The sequence below is a fragment of the Sceloporus undulatus genome, chromosome 2 (genome assembly GCF_019175285.1).
Source record: "Sceloporus undulatus isolate JIND9_A2432 ecotype Alabama chromosome 2, SceUnd_v1.1, whole genome shotgun sequence".
NCBI classification, from domain to species: Eukaryota; Metazoa; Chordata; class Lepidosauria; order Squamata; family Phrynosomatidae; genus Sceloporus; species Sceloporus undulatus.
The window spans coordinates 148,868,951-148,882,193 of NC_056523.1; the positions used below are offsets into that span (position 1 = coordinate 148,868,951).

Here is a 13,243-nt window from a genome sequence, read left to right on the forward strand (position 1 = left end):
TGGGGCTGCAGGACAGATGGAGGCAAAGGGGGCCAAAGGAGGATCAAAGATTTACACTAATAGAAATGACCAGCTAATTGTTAAGGAGATTAGAGGCTGGATGGAGGAGGTATTCTGCTCAGAGGTGACCTACCACGCACGGTCTCAGAGAGCCCTGTAATATTACCCAGGTGTAAAGAGGACTAAATTCTCCACCAGGAGAATAAGAAGTAGAAAGTGCCAGATAGGGTTCCCAGGCAGATTTTCCTCCTTAAGCATTGGGGATATGGAGGAATTTGGGAATCTGTCAAGCACCAAGAGGAGGAGGTTGAGTGAGGCTGCCAGGGGAAAAGGAGACATAGATACAGCATGGAGCACAGCTAACAAGGGGAGGCTGAAGAATAGGGCCTTATCAAAAGGCTATTGTGTAGCCTGTCAAACCTCTGTTCTTTGTGGCTTATGCAGAAGCCCCACTATTGGTTACAGAAGGCGGGCAGCTCACTGAAAGCTTTGTAATCCTAGCTGTGCTAATTAAGCAAGACTGCAGGTCCCCTAAGCATGAACATTTTCCTGAGTGTTCTGCCCCCACCATGGTGGAGAAGGCGAGGAGGAGGAGGAGGAGATGGTCACTCTGAGCCATGCAGGAGGCAGCAGTGCTGCCAGCAGGGGGGAAGAGACAGCCAAACGAGATTGGCTTTATGGGCTGCAGCAGCAGCAGCAGCAGCAGATTAAAGGAAGGTAAGAGCTGGTGCCAAGAGACCAGGAACTGGGGCATTTGCACGTCACGGTGGCTTTGACTGAGGTGTAAGGATCGTTTGTGCTAATCCAGATCTCTCGATTGTGAGGCTGGGCGTATGTACGCACACGGTTTTGTACCCTAGGAAGGACAGGGAAAAACCAAGACTTTTGACCTTCTCCTTAGGGCTATTTGCTTTCCGGACAGAAGATGCCAACAAATGGGATCCACCAGGTCTTGAAGATCCAGTTTGGTTTAATCAATTCAGATAACCGGTACCTGACAGCAGAGAGCTTTGGCTACAAGGTGAACGCTTCAGCGCCTAGCCTGAAAAGGAAGCAAATATGGACCCTGGAGCAGGATGGAGACAGCTCTGTGGTCTTCTTGAAGAGCCACCTAGGTAGGTACTTATCTGCCGACAAGGACGGCAAAGTTTCCTGCGAGGCTGAGAAGCCTGGAAGTGATGGGCGTTTTGTAATTGTCACTCAGTCAGATGGGCGCTGGGCTCTCCAGTCAGAACCATACAAGCGTTTCTTTGGAGGCTCTGAAGACAGGTTGTCCTGCTTTGCCCAAACCATCACTGAAGTTGAGCTCTGGGCTGTACACTTGGCCATCCACCCCCAAGCAAATCTTCTGAGCGTTAGCAGGAGAAGATATGCACACCTCAGTGCCCAAGAGGATGAGATCTCCACCGACAGCAACATCCCCTGGGGGGTGGACTCACTCATCACACTTACCTTCCAGAACAAGAAGTACTGCTTGCGAACCTGTGACAACCGCTACCTGCGTAATGATGGTACCCTGGTCAAGGAACCCGATTCCCGTGCAGGCTACACCTTGGAATTCAAGGCAGGCAAGCTGGCCTTCAAGGATTGCGATGGGAAGTACCTGGCACCAATGGGACCTACTGGCACTCTAAAATCTGGCAGGAGCTCCAAGCCAGGCAAAGATGAACTCTTTGATCTGGAAGAGAGCCACCCACAAGTAGTTTTCATGGCCTCCAATGGCAGATATGTCTCCATCCGGCAAGGTAAATCCATATTACTCTTCATTAATAGGCAGGGAATATTCCTCTGCCCTCCTGTCTCAATCACTACAATACACACGTCTAGTTGTTTGCCTGCCTTCTGGAATGGAAAGAGGCAGGCACTTAACTGTGGCTGGCTGACTGAATGCATATAAGAAGCCAGAAGAAGAGATGGTAGTAATTATCATTCTCAGTCCCCCACCCCCTTCCTCTCTCAATCAATTTTGCATTTGGGTTTTGAGATCCTGTCTGCAGCTGTCTTCCTCTCATGGGCACCTCCAGAGATGGTCAGGGAGGGAGGAATGCAGCTTATTTCATGAAGTGTACAATTCAGCTTCTTGTTGGCTCCTATCAACTTACTGTCAGAGCAGATTACTGTTTCTAGCAGAGGGCAAGGGCTGTGGTACAGGTGGAGAATTAACAAAAGATGTGGCTGGGAGAGGGATGCAGGGTCTCAGAGCCAAAGACAAGCACAGCGGAGAGTATTTGCTCTGATTGTGTAATGAGAGGGGGGAGTCAGAGGTTCATAGTTCTGCAGTACCCTTTATGGCTTTGCGTCAAAGTGAAGGGGCCTCTAGTTCACAGGACAATCAGTTCTAGTCCTGGGAGATTTACAGAATCAGAGACACCTTTTGCCACAAATTAAGACACAGGGACAGCCAGCAGAATCCCTTTTCTGATGTTTCAGGGATGAGAAATAGTGTAAAATATAGAACTCACTCGCCTTTCATTTTATTAATATTGTACAGTAAATCTGGTGGCTCTCTAAAAAGTCACACACTTGTTAGCCAGCCTTTGTTTCTTCATATGCACACAACAGAATGATCCACAAGGAAAGCAAACAAACAAGCAAACCCTGACTTTTCCACCCCACCCCACCCCATTTCATGGTGAACTTCTTCTGCACAAATCCTGCTAAAATAAATGGGATTTGCAAGAGTGCACTCTGGCGGCACATAGACCGCTGATTTGGCCATTACATTTAACTTCCTTCTGTGTCATTAAACAATGGCATTCAGAGGGAGAGAACGCTCATCTTTAACAGCCAGCTCAGCCATCCATCTTTCACTTTTCACTGGTTGTTTTCAATGGTTCCAGAGCATTGTCATATATTTAGTTATCCCTTTTGCACCACTGAGAAGCAACAGTGTGGTCCTAGTTTTATCCTCTGTGCCATTTAATCAAATCCATTCCTTTTCCAGACTTTTTTGGCCATTTTTTAAAAAAAGAAAGACGATATTGAGAATGTGCTAAGCAACATTTTGCAAAGAAGTTTCATATTGATTTGCTGGTGGAAAACATGATGACAATCTGATTAAATATACAGTAATCTGCCTAGCTACACCAACAAGGAGGAAAAGATGAGAGAGGCATGCAGTGGTGAAGATCCTACATCAGGATTGCATAGCGTAAATATCTACATGTGGAGTTACACATTGATTGTTTTATGCAGTCATTGTGTTGAATGACAACTTCAGTGCTAACCTATTTGTGCATCAGAACACACATCCAAAAGTGCATGTGCTCTCTTGTGTCCCACCTGCATGTGCATCCCAAGCACATCTGCATGTGCTCCATGCCACTATATATACAAGTCTGCTTCTGCAACTTTGAAATCAAGATGTATGTTCCATATCAGACAAAAATGTCTAGCTGCTTCCATAAGGGTGGTTGTGCATGCACAAGTCACCAGCCACTGCCCCTCTCCCCTTTTACTGTTGTCGTTGCTGCTAGTGCTAGGAACTCTGTGTCTGAAATCTGTGCATCAGCTTCTTTTCCAGAGCTTGGAAATTTGCTTTTAAAAAGTAATCAGCCACCATTATAGTGCCAAAGTTCAAAAGTAGCTAGTTACAATTAGTTATAATTTTTGAGGCGGTCAGTTTCTATACAAATAGTTAGTTACATTTATAAGCTAATTTGTTACTTTCCATGTATTTAAAGTAAGTAAATGGATTTTTAAAAGTTACACAAACCACACTCCACAAGTCTGAATGCTGCAACCTGCTGGCCTAGGGTACAAAATGGGGCTCCCCATATTCATTTCTTCATAGCCACAACACAGCATATGGCAGCATCCTGAGCCAGCATTTGAATCATATAATATTCCTTTTCCACCATGTAGTGAGTCCTTACTCCTGATAAATGTAAAAATAAAAAGTTACCAGTCACAGCATGGAAGGAGTGGTTTTTATATGTTACAGTCATAAAATAACTCAGTTATATCTTTAATGTTGGAAACAGGAACTGAATTACAAATAACTACTGACTTGTAACTAGTTCCTTACCAGTTCTATTCATATCTGGTATTAAGATGCTTTCTTCAAAAGACACAGGAGTAAAAGCAAGAAGAAAAAATGGCAGCCCATCTCAATGCAAATACACATTGAGTTGGAGCTGCCACTCAATCTCTCCTTCAAATATGCTTTTAGAAAAGGGAGGGGAACCAGTCTTTCACCATTATTTAATGGCTGATTGAACTGAAGGGTGATAACAAATCCCCTATATCCCTGCTTTGAATTGCTTATTTGACCTGTTTCTGTATAGAAGCATGCACCTTTTTTCTTGTGGTGTTTGTTTTCCTAGCCTCCACATTACATAGCATTATATGGAGCAGAAAGCAGGGGGTAGGGTGGGGAGAGGACAAGTGTTATTTGAGTATAACAATTCAAATAAATATATGGAGATTTAAAATATATGGAGATCTCCATTGCCTAACATAGAAAATACACCCAAAAGTTGAAAACTCAACCTGGTAATGTTACGAAATACTGAAAATCCTCAGCCACACAAAAAAGAACTATGAAAATGATTTGAACCTGCTCAGACAGGAACATTCACACTCCTTCCCTCCAGAGAACAGTCAACTAAATATAAGCTATTATTCTTTTTAATGCTGTTTTCAGAGTCTAAGCTCCATGGGATGATGAGGGTAGCCCATTTCTTTTCTAATATTTTGTCCACTGTGAAAAGAACTAAGACTTTGTACTAAAAGCCTCAATTCTGCATTGGTATCACAGACATGCAGGGTTGCCAACATCTGAAGCAGCCCCTGTCTGGTGTTGGTTTTTTTAACAGCAGCACTTTTAAAGCTCTGTTAAAAATGCAGAAGCAGACTGGACTTTTTTTTTTCATTGGCCAAGTGTGTTTGGTGTAGGTACATTTTGATTATTATAATTATTTTATTTATTATTATTACATATTATATTTGCTTATTTTATTGTCGAAAGATCAAGATGTGTAAAAATATAGAAAGACAAGGAATCAGGGACATAAGCATATGCATTGTGTTTGTCCCACCATTTCATTACCATAGAGTCCAAGCCCTAATCTGATTTCCAAATCTGGCTTCCAAAACTAGAGCAGACACTGTCCATATGTTTTATATTTTCACTTGTGGAAGCATAAAGGTCATGAGGAATAAAACTTTGCTTTTAAAAGCAAAGGAAAAACAAACAGAGATCATAGGATTCTGGAAAGGAAATGATTCTAGAGATTTAAATTCTGCACAATGTGATAAGACTTTCGTAGCCTGGTAGATTTATGTATCTCAATATATGTGTGTGTGTTTATGTTTTGTTACCTTGACTATCTGTAGATAGCCTTTTTCACTATTTCAATGGAGTTTCTGAGCATCAGATGAGCCAACAAAGATGCCAGTTATTTCAAGCAGTCAGCTGTCATCAGTTCTGTACAAATTGCTCTTATTATTTTAAGAAAAAACAGCCAACCAGCTGTTTTGAAATGTGTACTGTGTGCCTTCAAGTCATTTCCAACTTATGGCAATCTTAAAATGAACCTATCACAGGGTTTGCTTGGCAGGTTTCTGGGGCAAGGGGATGCCTTTGACATCTTCTGAGTCTGAAAGTGTGTGACTTGCCCAAGGTCACATAATGGATTTTCATGACTGAGCAGGGAATCGAATTCTGCTCCCCAGAGTCATAGTCCAATGCTTAAACCACTACACCACATTGGCTCTCTTTTCAAATGCAGATGTACACAAATAAATTGCCACATGCAAATGAAATTATGCAGACAGTGATTTTCCCACTGGAGATTGGATACCTCCCTGCAGTCTCCAGCAAAGTTTGTCCAGGAGGTGCTCCAACTGTGCAGAGTTTTTGCTAAACTGCCTCAACCCACCTTCCAGTTACAACCTAGTGATTCATTAACATAGCCTTTCCCAACCTGATGCCCTCCACATCTTTGGGATTATAGCTTCCATCAGCCTCAACCGGTAAAACCACTGACAACAATAATGGAATTGGTAATCCAAAACAAAACTAATCAGAAACTGAGTAAGTGACAGATGGCAACCAGAAATGCCACACTGCTGTGGGCTAATGGTGCCACTCTAGTCTGCACCATCACTGTAGTACTCCATGGCAATTTCAGGGCAAAGAAAGTCTCCTTAGATTTAAAGGACATGAATACTCTTGAAAATCATCACACACAGTTTGGTTTCCTTTCCAAAGGCAGATAACCTGCTAAGAAACAAGTGAAATTTGCTGCTCCGGGCTGATTCACATCATCCAGATTCCACTGTCGCACAGACAGAGTAGGGCCCTCAGGCAAGGGCCATCTCACACTGGAGGTGCCTGCAGAAGCACCAGAGAGTAGCAATCAAGGCCATGGGCTAGAAAATCTAAAAATCTTGGTTTATTGCCCAGAAAACCTGTGGACAGCCTCGAGCAAGTCACTGTTCTCTCAGAACCAAATTCACCTCCCTTGTATCATAGAATCATAGAATCATAGAGTTGGAAGAGACCACTAGGGCCATCCAGTCCAACCCCCTGCCATGCAGGAAATCCAAATCAAAGCATCCCTGACAGATGACCATCCAGCCTCTGTTTAAAGACCTCCAAGGAAGGAGACTATCACCCTCCGAGGGAGTGCATGTATCCGTTATCTGTGGATAATAACACTGCTCAGATGTTTTACAAACTGTCAGAAGGATTACTGAGATTATGCTTATGAAGTGCTTCAGGAAAGACAAGAAAGCCATGGGGTCACTAGCAAATCGGTCCTGGGGGGAAATCAGTCAGTACCACCTCTGCATCTGTGCCACACGGCCAAAAAAGGAGGGACCTGCTTGCATAGATATCCCTCCACACTATCTCAACACAGAACAACACACCAAACAACACACCTTGATAAAATGCAAGCCTGTGACTAACATAGTCGTTTAAAAAAAAAAATCTCCTGTATGATTTTCAACACCTTTGCCTGATGAAGAAGCCAGAGGAGCTTCGAAAGCTTGCATAATGTATTTTGTGAATTTTTGGTTGGTCCAGTAAAGGTATCACTGTTGTGGATTTTAGAGATTATAGTACCTTTAAATCTGGGGAATCTTTGATACCTCCTCTACCAATATCCCCTCCAGATTTTTTGGACTGGAATTCTCATTCTACCAAGGCAGTATGTGGATTGCAGTGTAACACATGGGGAAGACATCTCATTAGGAAAAGGTGAGGCTGACTATGAAGATTTTAACAAGAAAGATCTCAAACTGGGGGTACTGTACTTCCCCAGTTGTGTACCTTCAAGTTGTTTCTGATTTATGGGAACCCTAAAGCAAACCTATCACAGGATTTTCTGGGGCTGAGAGTGTGTGGCTTGCCCAAGGTCAGTCAGTGGACTTCCATGCCTAAGTGGGGAATTGAACCCTGATCTCCAGAGTCATAGTCCTGCACTCAAATGACTACATCACACTGGCCTCCCCAGGACCCCAAACAATTGCTGGTCTCTGTGAAACTAGCAGATTCCCTGCTAGTCTTAAATGCACCAGTTGCCTGGCCAAGTTTACTATCACAAGGAGTGGTGATGGACACTAGTTTAGGAGGCATTCAAAAAAATCATCACAGACAGTAGACATTCTCCAGGTGGTTATCTGCTTCCTGCCTCTGCACCTCATCATCCCATGGCTATTGACTTTTTTCTCCCCAGTTCCTTGTTCCTTATGGAGTTTAAAAGCTTTTTTAGGTGAGTACTTCTGAAAACCATAGAGTTCCTCTCAATCTGCAGATACTTTCTCCTTACATAGGTAGTGCTTTTTTTTTTTACTACATTCACAGTCTGGATTGTGCGTGTAGTGAAACTTCTTTTCCTCCATGCGAAGAACATAAGATAACTAGAAGGAAACTTTAAATAATGACATCTATGTTTTAAAGATCTATTATGTATCTTAAAAGTGTCATGCTATTTCAAGAACGTGGACCTGAAATTTTTTAATTTTAAAATTCAGGAGTCTTTGTCAACATTATAGTTCCTAGACCAAAAAAGGGAGTTATTTGCAATTATAGGTTTTAAAAAGCAGCAACAGTTTAACTTTTTAGATTCTAGTTTCTCAAAAAATAACTAAAATAATATCTTTGTTTTTTTTTTAAAAACCATTTAATTGCTGCAAGCCTCTAGTCTTATGATACAAAACATCCTACCATCCAGCTTGTTGTCACTTCAACACCCACAACAGAGCACACAGGAGCAGTGTGAGGCAGCACTTGAACCAGTTCGGGGTTACCCAACTGAAAACTGGAGAGGGCTCCTGTACCTTTAATGGTTGTGTAAAAGAAGGAATCCCAGCAAGTGTTGCTTGTCACACAACCTGATAACAAGCAGTTGTTGCAATTGTGTGTCTTCAAGTCACAGAATAATAGGCAACCCTAAGGTGAACCTATTATGGGCTTTTCTTGACGAGATTTGTTGAGGCAGCACTTGAACTGGGTGCAGGGTTACCCAGCTGAAAACTGAAGAGGGCTCCTGTGCCTTTAATGGTTGTGTAAAAGAAGGAATTCCAGATGATGTTGCTTGTGGCATAACCAGATAACAAGCATTTGTTGCTGTTGTGTGCATTCAAGTCATGTCTGACTTATGGAAAACGTATGGCGAAAACGTAAGGCGAACCTATTACAGGGTTTTCTTGACAAGATTTGTTCAGTGTGTGCTGCTGAAATTCCCTCTTCAGTTGTCAGCTCTCTCCAGTTCTCAGTTTAGTAACTCTAGCTAGCATTTATCCTCCAACATATATTGAGTCCACACCCTTGTAACTATAAAAGTAACAAAAAATTCCACTGCAGAAGAATTCATGACCTTTGTAGCTTTATAATGTAACTTAATTATGCTTTAGTTGTTGAAAATGGAAATAAATGAAAAAAGAAATAATTAAAAGTAACTTCCTTGTAATCAGTTGCATCCATGACCTGTATGCCACATAAGGATGTAACTGGTAGTTGAATCTTATGTCGGGGCCCATTCACATTACAAAAAAAATCGGTTCTGAAACCGATTCAATCACGTGAAGTTCCTACTCACCCCGAATCTCACACAAGTGAATCCGGGGCTTGCACACCCGTTCCGTGTTAAATGGCCCCTAGCGCGGGTCTTTTGAAATCGGCGCAAATACCGTTTCTTTTTAAAAACCCCGGGTCCTGGGAATGAGAACTTGGCCTTGATCACGATCGAGGCAAATTGAGGGAGGGATTTAGGTCAGAGGGTGGGCAAAGGGCAAGGCATTTCCTCCCCTCATCGGAGGGGAGGGGGAGGAGGAAAGAGCCCTGGGAAGAAGGGAGCAAGGGAAGGCATTCTTTAGGAGCCTCTTTTCCCTGCATCCCCTGCCCAAAGCCCTCTGTCGCTGGGCATTCCTTCCCTTGCAGGAGGAAAAAAATCAGGTCATGAACGGAGCTCATGTCAGGCAACCCCCCCCCTTTTCAAATTCAAACAATTTTTTTTGAGCGCACCTGCGCATGGTTTCTATTCCAGGGGCAGATGGAGCCAGGCTTGCACTTGCTTTCTGCAGAGGGAGAAGCTACAAATGTTGCAAACAATCAATGTTACATTTTTACCAATTTTTTTTGAGCAAATATGCGAATGATTTGTCTTCTTGAGCAGATACAGCAAGGGAAGCAAAGGGAAAGCTAATGTTGCTTTTAAAAGCATTAAAAAAATGCATGGCAATCCCATCCTCTGCCTGGGACAGGGGCAGATCTGACCCAAAAGCCCACAGGTTTATAAAAAAAAAGAGAGAGAGAGAGAGAGAGAGAGAGGCATCTCTCTCCCTGCTTCAGCCGCTGAAACCCCTGTGCCTGGCTCTTTAAAAAGGGAGGACACTTCCCCCGATGCCCTGCAAACGTCACCATGACGATAGCTTGATTGGCAGCGGCCAATCTACAGAATGCATTCGATTTCTGTCAAAATAATGGAGAAGAGTGAGATGAAGAAAGGGGTCTTTATATAACTTTATGTGATGTTTCCCAGGTCATGTGGTCAAGTTACTTGGATACCCAAAAGGTATTTATGTCCATGCATTTCAGGATAGGAAGAGCAAGGGAAGAGGGAGACAGGAAGAAGGATTTCACAGGCAGGAAATTCTATCCTATCCTTGGTTGTTCTAACAGCAACAGAAGGAGTGAGAGAGAAAACTGAAATTTTCCAACATGAGGGCTGGTGCTGGGCCATGAGCTACTGGCTGCTGGTTCACAGCAAGTTTCCAGAAAAGAGAGAAGTAGTTGTAATCAATAGACACAAATATGGTTCAAGTGCCTGGCCCATTTGAGGAAAAATCCTGCCAGTCCCCTATATCAAATAGCCTAAGCACTGAGAGCTGCTGCCATTGATCCCTCTAAATCATCCATCATCGGCTGCCTGGGTTGACTAGTTCACACTTCATAATGTTAGGGCTAGTGCTGCTCAGTCATTACTCCTAAAAATCCCTTTGTCCCTTTCAATATGGCCATCTCACTTTGTAAATTCAGTCACTGCTTATGTGATGTTGGAGAAACCCACCTTAGCCACCGGCAGTTGTGGATGCACACATACCCTGATATACCTCAGACATGGTAACCCTGGATCGCTTCTTAAATTTAATGGTACCCTATTTTGTGCTGGTGAAACCCAGCTAGCTGGTGAGCAGGAGAAAAGAGATCAAATGTTGTTAAGAGGTCAGGAAGCCCAGCTCTTCTGCTAGTCATTATGATCTTGTCCACATAATATTGTGTCAGCCCACCTGGTCCAACAGATATTAATCCTAGCCTCAGTCTTTCCAGGTCTCTCAGTCGCAGCTGCTGGGCTTGTGGGATACCAGAGATGCCAGCACATTGGCAAGAGCCTCCTTTTGTTGGCAGTGAGCAAAAGCCAGGAGGACAGCGCTGGGCAGGACTTCTTTGCCTGTTCCAAGCCACTTAGGAGCTGGCGAGTTATTAATAGGAGGCTTGTGTGTCAGCCAGATGGAAACAACAGCAATCAGATTAATGAGGCCAATTAAAGCAATTGTTTGAGGATTTTCTGGTAACACAGCAATGAGGGAAGGCAAGGCCCACAGATCAGTGCTAAAGGAAGGGTCTAGTATGAGACTGATGGGGATAATTTCAGGGGTATAGTAGGGAAGGTCACATCCTTTCCATCTGGAGGATTATCCAGCTCCCTTCTAAACTGCAACCTGGCAGCTGCGTGGATTCAGATGGATCCACCTCCACAAAGTGTGTGTGGTCTGTTCTGATTACAGTATAGGCAACAGAAGAATCCAATTAAACTAGTTTGTGTGAAGGGAGGATGAACTCAGATACATTTAAGAAATTTGGCTTGCCTACTAAGGCCTGGTTATATGGAATCTGGTGGAAAATAAAGGCAGCTTTTCAGGTGAACCTAGCCAGCCTTACCAGGATGGAACAATATGAAGCAGTTGCTTCAGATAGCAAATACTAGGGTAACCTTCAGTCTTCATAGACTGTATATTTATAAAATTATAATAGGCAACACTAGCTATTGTGGAGCCCATTGTGTAGCTCAGACAAAGTAACTCATGGCAAATCTGAATCACACAGAATTTATATACTGGGTAATGTAGGACTGATTAAATAACAGGCAAGCCTGAGGAATTTTCCATGTGGCATTGGAAGCCTGCTCTTTCAAAAAAAAAGGTCGGCTTGACACAGAGTACATCTATACTCCATAGTTATAGCAGATCGATATCACTGTAGCAGCTATGCTGCCATCTTACAGAATCCTTGGATTTGTAATTTGGTGTGGTACTTGAAATTTGCTACTAAAGAGTTCTTAAGGAAGTGCAGTAGAGTTCTGTAGCAGAGAATTCTAAGTACCTCTCCAAACTATAATTCTTATGTTTTTGTAGGCTGGCACCATGACAGCCAATGTAATTATCAAACTGACATAATTCTGTAGTGCAGATACCCTCCAAATGCATTTTTAGTGTGATGGCTGATTCCCATTGGGGGACACTTGGGGAACCCTTCTGCCCTCTCCTCTGCCAAGATTTTTTGTCATCCCTTTCTTTCAAATTTCTCATGGCAGCTAACAGCAAAGCTAAAACATTTAAATCAGGACTTTGCAACTGTGGTTGGGCCAGGGGCTGCATTCAGGCACCTAAAAGTAATGAGAAGGGCAAGTTTTTTGAATTTTAAATTAAAAAATAATAATGAATAGCCATTTATATAGTAATTCATTTTAAGCTGGGGCTGGAGTGAGGGTGATAGAAAGATAGGGTGGGAGCATTTGAAAGTGAAGGATGAGATTTTAAGCCAAGACTGGAGTGAGTGAGGGGGATGGAAGGAGGAGGAGGTGGGGGTGTTTTCAAGTGAAGGATGAAATTATAAACTATTGGTGTGAGTGAAGAAGATGGAAGGAGGAAGTGGGAGCATTTGCACATTTGTTTGCTGATATAAGTTGAGGCTTGTCCTTGGCAAGATGTGGCAAGCATTATTAGCGGTTTAAATTATCAGGGGTCTCTCTACTTTCAGGGGGATCCTTGGAGGACTACAGAGTTTGGTCTGGTGGGCCACATGCAGCCTGCAAGTCCCACCTGGCTCTCTGCTGGTTTAACTCATACTTTACAGTCTAACACTAAAACAATGTGAGAAAATGTCAGAATGTGTCACTTTAATAAAATAGCAGTTTATATCATAAATGCCTTCCTCAAGAGAACATGAGGGGAAAAAATGAGAATGAGATGGGCACCCCTTGAAAGGGAAGTCCCATAATATATTAGCAGCTACTGTATTGAAAACATTTAAACCATCACCAGTGTGATGGCTGAGGGCCGTTTTGTGTAAAGAGGATGCCCAGATATGCCATGTTGAACAGGCATGTTCCTTTTACATGCCTGTTTAAGCTGTATTATGTTTAAACTGGGTCTTATATTTGACAGGAGAACAAAGGAAGTCTTGGGCAAGCTGAAAGCAAAACCTATTTCTTGAGGTAGAGCTTTGATTGCTTTCTTTGTTGATGATGAAAAGCTGCTGAAGCTCTGATCTGAGGCAATTGAAATTCCCGCCTGGGTAAGGTGAAGAATAGGCATCAACAGACAAGCCAGCCTTTTACTGTAATGCTACAGTTCAATCAGCAAGGAGCAAAGGGGACATGGCACATACATATACATGCATGTACATATGTGTGTGTGTGTGTGTGTGCGTGTGTGCACACATGCACACACACCTGTTTCTGGAGGGTCCTACTGTTGCAGAGTTTGTCTGTGTTCATGCACATATAATGCG

At 43.0% G+C, this 13,243-nt stretch overlaps 1 protein-coding gene across 1 annotated transcript in view; it reads left to right on the top strand.

Annotated features, from left to right (window-relative positions):
• Positions 1–925: 925 nt before the first annotated feature.
• Positions 926–13,243, top strand: part of FSCN2 (fascin actin-bundling protein 2, retinal) — a 28,587-nt gene continuing 16,269 nt past the window's right edge. The window contains exon 1 of the mRNA XM_042452693.1: positions 926–1,745. Within this exon, the coding sequence (XP_042308627.1) occupies positions 926–1,745 (820 nt within the window). The remainder of the gene's footprint in view (positions 1,746–13,243) is intronic.